The 10,319-nt window shown below is 43.1% G+C and overlaps 1 protein-coding gene across 1 annotated transcript in view; it reads right to left on the minus strand.

The window, feature by feature from the left end:
* Positions 1 to 7: 7 nt before the first annotated feature.
* Positions 8 to 10,319, minus strand: part of LOC123172598 (RNA helicase aquarius) — a gene marked incomplete at its 3' end in the record, with an annotated part of 11,712 nt that continues 1,400 nt past the window's right edge. The window contains exons 2-12 of the mRNA XM_044589543.1: positions 10,145 to 10,240; positions 9,344 to 9,406; positions 9,000 to 9,086; positions 8,770 to 8,922; positions 8,530 to 8,687; positions 7,061 to 7,295; positions 6,133 to 6,243; positions 4,332 to 5,390; positions 3,986 to 4,249; positions 1,647 to 1,832; positions 8 to 1,154 (exon numbers count right to left, since the gene is read on the minus strand). Of these exons, the coding sequence (XP_044445478.1) occupies positions 8 to 1,154; positions 1,647 to 1,832; positions 3,986 to 4,249; positions 4,332 to 5,390; positions 6,133 to 6,243; positions 7,061 to 7,295; positions 8,530 to 8,687; positions 8,770 to 8,922; positions 9,000 to 9,086; positions 9,344 to 9,406; positions 10,145 to 10,240 (3,559 nt within the window). The remainder of the gene's footprint in view (positions 1,155 to 1,646; positions 1,833 to 3,985; positions 4,250 to 4,331; positions 5,391 to 6,132; positions 6,244 to 7,060; positions 7,296 to 8,529; positions 8,688 to 8,769; positions 8,923 to 8,999; positions 9,087 to 9,343; positions 9,407 to 10,144; positions 10,241 to 10,319) is intronic.

The following is a 10,319-nucleotide window of genomic DNA, read 5'->3' on the forward strand; positions in this document are numbered from 1 at the left end:
ACCTTGCAAGGTGGCTCAATATTCCATGGCTTGCATCGTCTGCTGATAACATCACGAATAAGAAGCTTCTGACCATTGTAAGTGGTTAATATTGAAATCTTATTGGCAGGGTATCCAATCAGACGCATGTAAATATAGACACTAACAATATACTCAGCCTCCCCTTCATTCTGGTAGAACCAAGGAGAAGGAGCAGACTCGCCTCTGCCACGATAATCAGGAACATCAACCAGCTGATACTCGTAAGAGAACCCAGAATTAGCTTTATGGAATATAGCTTCCTCATGTACATAAGGCAGATCTCCCAGTTCTCTGTATCTCCAATTATAAAGCTGAGCAATACTAGGTCTGGCACGACCCTGAGCATTGAGTTCAATATAAGGGACACCAAGGCGAACAAACCTTGTGAAGAGACTCTGGTCCATGTGGCTGTACTTCTGAAAAGCCATGTTCTTCACGACAGGGGGTAACTGATGGTGATCACCAATTAAAATGCAACGTTTGAGACGAGCATAGCCATCTTCCTGCCGTTGCAGGAGAGTTGGTATAAAAGTCTCTATCTCCAATATCTGTGCACTTTCTTCCATCAGTAAATTGTCATATTTGAAACCCAATTGAAGAAAGTCTCTTCTCTTCAATGCTGCATGAGTACAAGTCATGGCAACAATCTTAGCTTGTTTAGTCATTAGATAATTTGCTCGCTCAGCTGTTGACTTCAGTAACTCAAAAGCCCTGCACTCTTCCAGCTCTTGGAATATCGTAGAAAGATGTTTGAAACATCCTTTGGCTGCATCCATATCTTTCTCAAAGGACTCACCAGTAAACACAGGCTGTTGGGTATCCGAAAAGAACTCGGAAAATGGAAAACGGTCTTTAACAAAAGAGGGATTCTCCTTATTTGGCACACAGGCAGCCAAGAATTGTTCCCAGCGGGCATAAACATGTAATAACCAAAAATATGCAGCATTTTCACATGTGTAGCTCACATCTTCAGGAAGATGAAGGGATCTTGCCAGTTTTGCAACTTCACCAAGCAGCTCTAGTCGCCGAACCAGCATAGCATTTACACGACCTTGACGGCTAAAATCAAGATCAGTTGCCAGTTCTTGCTCACCCTGACCAAGACGAAGAAGGTACCTAGCAGGCACATCCTTCTGAAGAAAGAGTTTACATCAGACAATCAGACGAAAAATAAACATGCAGCAAAACAAGTACACAGAGCACCCTATATGTTTTGATACATATATTTGATACATTCATCATCATGAAGTGTAACTCAAACTCCAGCAGTCAGAACACTTGGAATAAGTCAAGAATCAACAGTAGCACAACACTGCATCGACATGAGGCATACATAATCGTTTCATCTAGAAGCCCGCAAGGACCAAGAGATGATATCTATTCTTCTATTCAAACTTAGTTGATACAACATGTGTTCTATAGCAAGGTACAAAATTAGAATCTTGCACTTCGAAGTGATGGCTACTCAAGTAATTTCCAGTCATACATTGCAGCATCGATAGCTAGTAACTTCATCCATATTAAAGAACATCATTTTCAGATAAAACAACCACTGATTCGCACTATCTCTAAAAAGTACAAATATATGACAAGAGTTGAGACAATATTTGGTGCAGTGGCAATACCTGCATTATCTTCTCGAACAAATCATTCAAAGCTTGATTCGAATGGGTTATAATAAGTGTTCTTTGTGAAGGACAGTTATGATATAGAACATTTAATATCTGCACAGCTGTATCTGTTTTTCCCGTTCCAGGAGGACCAACAACCATCGTCAACCCAGGTTGAATACCAGATATTATAGCGCCGACCTACAAATCAAAATTTAAAGTCAAATCAGATATTCATTTATCTTCAAAGCAGCTGTTGGAGTGTTATTGGCTGCGCCACTTTCTGCAACTCGTAGTTACAAAACCTTATTTAATTTAAGTGATTCTTGTCGACGGATCGCTATCCATCAAACCCCTTCCTGAGATATGTTTCACACCCCTCTCCCTCTCCTTCTCCCTCTCTCTGTTGGAGCTGAATGACTCGCCTTCTCTCTCTCTGTTGTTTCTCACAACATGCACAAGTACACAAGCTGTTTCTGTGGTTTGCTGCCTCACACAGCCAAAGCCATCTCTATTGTTGATGCACTACAAGCTTACATTGTTCTACATATAGCATCTTCTTATATAGAGGTGTTAGGTCAGTGCTACAGTAGCCAACCTAGACAACTCATGCCTAACAAGATCTGGAAACTACAGCTATTACAGCTCACCTTAGGGCATCTCCAGCCGTTGAGCCCCCCAGGAGGCATTTTTTTCGCCGCTTGGGGGGCTGCCGGCGAAAATTTTGTCCTGCAAACGAGAAAATCTCCAGCCGTTTCCTCCCCAAGCGAGGCTGTCGTCCTCGCCACCGTCCCGTCCGAAGCCGCGGGGCCGTCGAAGGCCGCTTCGCCTTCCAGCAGCGCGTCCATGCCGCCCGTAGTCCTGCTCCTCGCCTCCGCTGGCCCCGCCCGCGCCTGGCCGTTGGCATGCAGGAAGGCCGTCGTCGCATCGCGGCCACCGCGCCGCCGAGGACGACCACCTGAGCATGAGCGGCAACAGCCTCCCCTGCGCCCCCCTGCGCAGGCGCGCGCTGCCAGGACCGGCACGGCAGCCTGACCACCTCCTCGTGCCCTGCACCAGCCGCCCGGTGCTGGCCATGTCCCCGTCCCCGTCGCCATATCCCCGTCCCCGTCGCCATATCCCCGTCCTCGTCGCCCAAGGCCGGTGCTCTCCAACTCCGTGCGGGAGCCGGCTGGGGCGGGACAGCGAGGCGAGGGCGGTGGCGTGCCGGGCGCGGCGAGGCAAGGGCGGCGACGTGTCGGGCGCGGCGAGGCGAGGGATGGCGTTGGAGAAGGGCGCGTGGTGGAGGAGGAGGAGGAGGAGCTCGGGCGGAGGAGGAGCTCGTCCACACCCGCGAGCAAGCCTCTCCTCACCCCGCTGGGGAGAAGATGGTTAGGTGGTCGCCGCCGCCGCCGCGGGACGTCGAGCTTTTCCCCTCCCTGGGTGCCCACGACGCCGTCTCGCCGCAAGCCCAAGGCGGTCATCCAGGAGCCGGCCGCGGACGCCCAGGCCTCCGACGCCTCCGAGAGCCAGGGCGGCGAGGAAGGGGAGGAGGAAGGGGCGGCTCGCCGGAGCGAGGAGCAGGGGTGGGAGGAGAGAGAGTAGAGGAGCGAGGAGCAGGGGGCGGCGGGGCATGCGGGAGAGAGAGAGGAGAGAGCTTTGTCTTCTTTTGCATGCACAATGTGGTGGGCTGGTGGGCCTAGCGAGGAAAAAGGAGAGAGAGACTAGAGAGGCTGACAGTGGGCCTTTTGTAGTTAAATTATAGCGCCGGCGCCCCCAGCTGCTCCCTGGCGTGCTGGGTTTGCCTTGCGCGTGCCGGCCGTAACTTTCGTCAAAACCGGTGCAAAACTGGTTCCTGAGACCCCGAGTGGGTCGTTTTTTGCCCGCCGGCGTCTAAAAATGCGCCTGGGGAGGCTTCTTGAGGGCCTGGCTGGAGATGCCCTTATCGAATCTTCCCCAACTACCAAGTCCGACCAAAATATCCTAAAAGGGCTGCTACTACATGACATAAGGACTATCCTAACATTCTCTCCCTAATCCTTGTGTATCTACTCTCTCCCCCATAATCTTGTCATATGCACTTGCCAAAATCTTAACTCTTGCCTTGAATGACACCTTGTCATGTTGTACTAAGTGGCACGTACTAAAAATGTTCTCCCCCAATGACATATCTACAATGTTCAATTTGTTTCTACGAGGTGCATGCATGTGATAAGGGCTAAAGACACTGTATTTCTCACAAGAAATGCTTTTAAGGTATCCTGGTATGTTCTGTTTCAAGGATATGCACCACCGAAAATGATGGTTTAGCTTAAGTATCATCCTATCCTGCAGTATTCAGATAAAAAAGTTTTAGTTGAGGACCTAAAAAGTACCTGAGTGGGTGTAAACCTCACTGAGTTCTGGTTAGGTTTATCTTGAGGATATGGCACTGGGTCAGCAGGAATGTAAGTCTCCACCTTTAGTTTTTCTTTCTGAGACCCTTCATCATCAACCATGTTGTTCTTGCTTGCGGTATCAGAGGCATTTACATTGCCGGGTAGAGCATGACTTATTTCCCTCATTTTCTTGGACAACTTGATCCTAAAGGGAGGGCTTGGATGCATGTTTTCTGTACCATCAGTATTGATGAATGTGACCTTCAAATAATGTTGAGTTAGACCAAATAGATAGAAAAGAACATCCACCTCGAGGTAACTAGAATTGGATTACAGTAATTACCTGGAAAGCTGGAAAGCTTTGCACAACGTGGCTAGCATCAAGAAAAGTGTCCTTAAAATCTATAGTTTCCAGAAGATCAGGCATATTTATCCACTGTGCGGCAGAAGGATTTCCATAACCCAAGAATATGTTATGCAACCATTCAGGAACTACACATGTTTCATTCATTAGATCACGTATGGATTCTAGGATTGCTTTGAAATTATTTTCCTTGGGTTTCCTTCTCATTAGAATATTAAATGTCCCATAAACATTTTCTGCACCCTTCTCTGCTAACTCAGAAGCATCAATGTGATACTGTGCTGTATCTAAGGCAATTTTAACTGTACGAATCTCACCCTTTGGAGGTTTCCACTCATCCTTCTTTACCCTTCCTGTATAGTCATTCATGAGTCCCCCTTCCTCATCACGGATTTCAATCACCTCACAACCACGTACATGTTGCAATCCTAACCTTTCAGGCACAGTTGATTTTGCAGCCTCCTCGGGGCTAAGAGGTTCAAAAGATGGGCGGATTGACAACAAAAACAACACATCATGCTCTTTCAGAGCATCCCACTCAGATTTTATCTGTGATCTGTAGCTTGATATGCTAAAAGTAACATCAGCAGTTACAGCAGAAGGCTTAACCTCTCCAATGTTTGGTTGCTTCACTTGTGTGATCCTAAATTCTTTGATTGGAACAGCCATCCTGGACCATCCACGAAAGGAAGTGTCCCCCTCATTGTTGATGTAAGCATGTAGATGAGGAACAGCTTCCTGAATATCTTCACGAATTTCATATGTTGATTCAAGACGAAAGAGATTAAAATTCCTCAGCAAATAATCATGAAGTGTCAGAAATTGGAGATTGAGTTTTGGGAGGGCAAGACAGCCTTCTCCAGAATAATTGATGCTAGGAACAAGGCTCTCATCCCACATGATCTGTTCATTTGGATAAAGAGGAAGTGCATTAACTGCATCTTTCTGGGATTGACGCTTCTCAAAAAAAGCAACTAGGACCTCGATAAGGAAATCACGCCTTCCAGTCCATGGATCCTTCTCTGAAATTATTTTAAGCTGTTTATAGAAGATATTAGTACATCAAATGACTGTTTTCCAACTTTGTACGCATAACATGTCCAAGTCTAGCACTGATAAGCAATGAGAAATAAAGGAACTATGGAGTGTTTTTTACTTTTTAAAGCTAAATATATGCAAGCATCCACATTTTACTATGTCATTTAGTAGTGCATGCAAACAAGGTAATGGTTGCTGCCATGACGATGACTTCTCTGATCTACGTGTTCTTTACATTACGTTTACTTGATTGCAGTTGCCATTTAATCTGTAACGAATGATGAGGAACATGTATAAAGATGTTTTGTCCTTTTATCCGAGCAGTGGTCTTGTAGGTATGCATGCATTCCATCAGAACTTTCGCGTTAACACTGAACAGCACAACCCAAAAAATAGACCTTCAGTGACAAATAGCAAAAGAGGAAATATATCCAGCTTAAAACCATCTACAGTGCAAGGTGCTTGGAGAGGTGCTTGCAAAAATAGACCGGTTTTTGTTTAAGCACCGGTGCTTATTTGTAGAGGGCAGATGCTTAATTAGGCACCTCTGCAATAGAAATAAGCACTTGGTGCTTAAGAAAAAAACAGCCTATTTTATTAAGCACCTTGCGTTGTACATGGTCTAATGTATTTGAAGGGAATGATGCCCAGATAATATTTACAACTAACAGTCACAATCTGGTAGTTATTTTTAAAGAAACAAGAAGCACAGAGAAATGAAATGAACATATAAATTGCTCACCTTATTGCAAACCAGATCTTGCAGTTCCATATCTGACAAGACAAGCAGCTTCTTTGTTAAATCAGCACGCTTATGGATTGAACCAATATTACACAAGGCAAGGTCTCGCAACTGCATCAATCGACAAATGAAGAGAATTTTACTATTTGCCTTCAGCGATAACTAGTACCCACCGGCCACCCCTTCCCAAAATGGAGTCTTATGTTTGTCATAAGTGAAACCTTTTTATGTTGTGTTAGAACTAATCTTGTCATACACCAAAGAGATGCACGCTTGAGACGGAAAAAGTCAAATTGAGTTGGATGTTGAGGGACATCATGAAACCTTAGCCAAGAAGATATGATGTCATGGCATATGTCATCACTCAATAGTTATCCCTAACTATATATGAGTTGTCATCTACTTGGGTACGAGTTGTGCAATAGGTGAACTAGCTATGAGCTGTACCACTGTAGCAATGTTGGTTGCTGTAGCAGGCCGCTCGCTGTAACCCTGTCCCTACAGCCTCTACATAATGAGAGTCATGGGTGAGAGCTAGTAGCAACTGAGATATCTAATAAAGCTTCCCACTAGTAGTAGCTGTGTGTGTGTGTGTGTATGTGTGTGTGTGTGTGTGTGTGTGTGAAGCACATCTCTTTAGAGAGTCCTGTGGAGAGCTAGAGAGAAGCTAGTGATTCTAACAATTGAGTTCTAACATGTTGGACCAAGTGTGTAGAAAAAAAATCTGCATCGATAATACCAAACCAATACCAATAGATACATCATGAAATATATTCTCAGTGTATTTATTTGGTATTATAGATATCAATATTTATTTCTACAAACTCGTCAAACTTTAAAAAGTAAGTCTTGCATTTTGGATGGAGGGAGTATTATCAAGGAAATCAGTGTAAAGAATTTGTAACAGCATAAATAATAAGGCAGACACCTTAGGCACTTGTTTGAATGCTAGCAGCTGAAAAGCTTGGAAACGAGAATAGTGAGCTTGCAAGACATCATCATCACTAAGCTGTGTCCCAGAATGATCGTTAATCTCAAAGCCTTCATAGAACTGAAGTAAGTCCACCAATTGTGCAAAAAGACGCCCCTTTTCATGAGCATAAAGCATGCTTAAGTGGCACTTGGCAACAACAGCAACATCAGCGATAAGCGGCCTTAGAAATCTGCATATTAAACAACATTAGTGGAGAACATATATACATAATTACTCCCTCCGTCCAAAAATACTTGTCATCAAAATGGACAAAAAGGGATGTATCTAGAACTAAAATACATCTAGATACATGCCCTTTTATTCATTTTGATGACAAGTATTTCCGGACGGAGGGAGTACAATATTACATACAGATTACATTATACATGGAAAATTAAATTTTGGCTAACACTGTCAGTTGCCAGCAAGGTTTAACAGAACCAAGATGTTTCACTTTATGAATGCAGTTAGATGTTGCTAGATAAAGAAAGGAAGTACCTTCACAAGAATGTAAAAGAAATACAAATGAACATGTTTATGTTATGTGCATGGTTAAAAAAGGGTGCAACGACCGAGGGGCCACCTGCCCTTGCTTGGCAGGACTTGGAGCTCTTCCCCCATGCCACGCCTCAAGGCTCCAAGGCATGGATGAGAAGAGAGAGGGAGACTAGAGAACTTCTAACTATTATTTCCTTGTCCAGATGCACATGCATGAATCTCCCAATGAAGAGACTTACCAAACAATCTTGGCAAACCAAGAAAAGCACCTCTTAGTGAGATCTAATCAAATAAGTAATGCAATTGTATCTCGAGTATGAAACCAAAAGGTGACAGTTCAATCTTATCTAATTAAAACAGCTGAACAGTACTGTAGTCTATAACAGTTTCATGGATATGAAAAGAGCAATCACGAATAGCAAATCACAAAATGATGTCTAGCTGTCACAATACATGGATAAAGACAACAGGAAGATTAACACCATAGACAAGAGTAAAATATCTGGAGTTACAAATGCTCGTGGTGGAAAGGATCATAACAACTTATGTGTATGACTTTATTTCATATGCATGGGGACTTTGAAATCTGTATTGTCAAAGGAGAGAGACAGTTATTCTGAAATAAATTACACCTGAGTCTAACTCAAATGGGACACCGTTTAAATTTAGTAACTTGAGAGATGAAAATCCCTAGGCCTCTAACACATAGATTGCACCTTAGTCCTTAACATAGATGCTATGTTTCATAAGGACCTGCAAGTCCGACCTAAATCAATCAGACCAAGTGAAGAAGGATGTTGAGTTCCCAGGTTCTTTGATCTAAGTGGAACACACTTGAAGGGCTGAATAACCTAGAGTGCAACTTGCTCGCATATACTAGTCAAAGATGCAGCTTGATGCTACCAGTGACAAAAGTGTACGCATACCTTCTCGTAGGAAGCTGGCTCAACATATCAATCAGAAATTCCATGAATCTTTCACAATACAAGACACTAGAATCATCAACCTGCCCACTAAGGGATTCATTAAAGACAGATTCTTCTCCACCATCTTGACTAGATAATATGACCTTTGAATCAAGAATCTACAAAAGTTTCATGGTGGGGGTTAAGCACAATCCATATGTAGAAACATCGTATTAGATTGGAACAGTTTTCAAGGTGTACCTCCAGGAATTCTTCCATTAGGTTCCTAAGGAATTTATTCTCGAGCATTTCTGAAGAATTACCAGTTTTCCCAGCCTTTTTCCCTTCCTTTGCTTCTTTTCTTTTAATTTTTGTCCACTTCTTAATCAATTCAGGATTAAGGCAAAGCTCCATCTGTAGATGTTTGAAACAATAAGGAACTACGAGAAGCACAAACAAGCTAGTCTGAGGGGAGAAAAACTTTGAATTACCTGAAGTCGTCCAAAAGAAAGAGTATGCCACAACTTTAAGCTTACTGCCTGGAGAATAGTCTCCCGGACAATTTCATCCTCCAAACTCTGCAGTAAAGCATGAGTTAGGGCCATGGAGAGCATGAGCAAATTAAACAACAAACAGCTCCACACAGCCAATTTTGAAGTCATTAGAGCAGGGATTCATAATCTTAAACAACCAGTGCATATATAACAATTTGATAGAAAGTTATGAAGAAATACATGTCAAACAACATAGCAACCCACATTATGGTATTTGAAAGATAATCCTAATTTCCCTTCATTTTCATAGAGGCATCTACATGTGAGCGTGTAGTAAATACCTGAAATGCGTTTATCATAAACAAGAGGTAGTTTGTCTTCTCTGCCATACTAACATCCCTATCCTGCAGACAACATAAGGACAAGACAAAATTCAGAAAAAATGTGGGAAGATACCCATTTGTTCATTTGAAAAAACATAAACATAAGATTCAGCATGGAACTGAATAAGCAATAAAACTGTTTGCCTCACAGAAAGCACAAGTATGGAAAAAAGTAAGTAAACGGATACAGAGACCAATCAACCCATGGTTTACATTGAGTCTACAAAAAATCAACACCAAGCATCAGGAAAAACTTCAGTCCACAATTAACAGGTGCTCAGGGGACAAACACATCATTCCATACTACGAACTTCTCATGTTTTGTCAGGATATTCCACATTCCCAAGAACACTGAGAAAATACATTCTGGCCAGTGACTACTCACTAAATCTCATAAATGGAACACAATTCTGGTAGTTGCAGCACACAAAATGCAAGTTTGGTCCCACTGAGCCTATGACTACCTCTATTGGTTGCTACCAACCACTGAGCTCGTCCTAACAAAATCTCGCCCAGAGCAATCTGCTAAACATGGACCAAAACCGCCTTTGTTGAAAAAGTTCAGCCAAAAACTACTGAAAGTAGAGACACAAAGAAGAGAAACTAAATTTCATTGTTTTGCTAATTATGCTTCTCCAGCCTACAGAAGCTCTGTTTTACTAGAAATACATTCATAGGCGAAGCATAGTGAGCAAATGGACAAGTGCATCAAATTTTATTTTATTTTTGAGAGTGACAAGTGCATCAAATTGAACACACCTCTTCCTTTAGCTTGAGAACGCGCCATAGGAAGCCTTTGAACGCGTCCTTCCGGCCATGGAAGGATGTCCATGCCGCCACATTCTCTCGAAACTGCACACAAAATCCAAAACCATGTCAGACCCTACAAATAGCACAGAGAAATAAGGTACCATTGATTGGTAAATTCGAGTGT

This window comes from Triticum aestivum, unplaced genomic scaffold (assembly GCF_018294505.1).
Source record: "Triticum aestivum cultivar Chinese Spring unplaced genomic scaffold, IWGSC CS RefSeq v2.1 scaffold127118, whole genome shotgun sequence".
In the NCBI taxonomy this organism is placed as follows: domain Eukaryota; kingdom Viridiplantae; phylum Streptophyta; class Magnoliopsida; order Poales; family Poaceae; genus Triticum; species Triticum aestivum.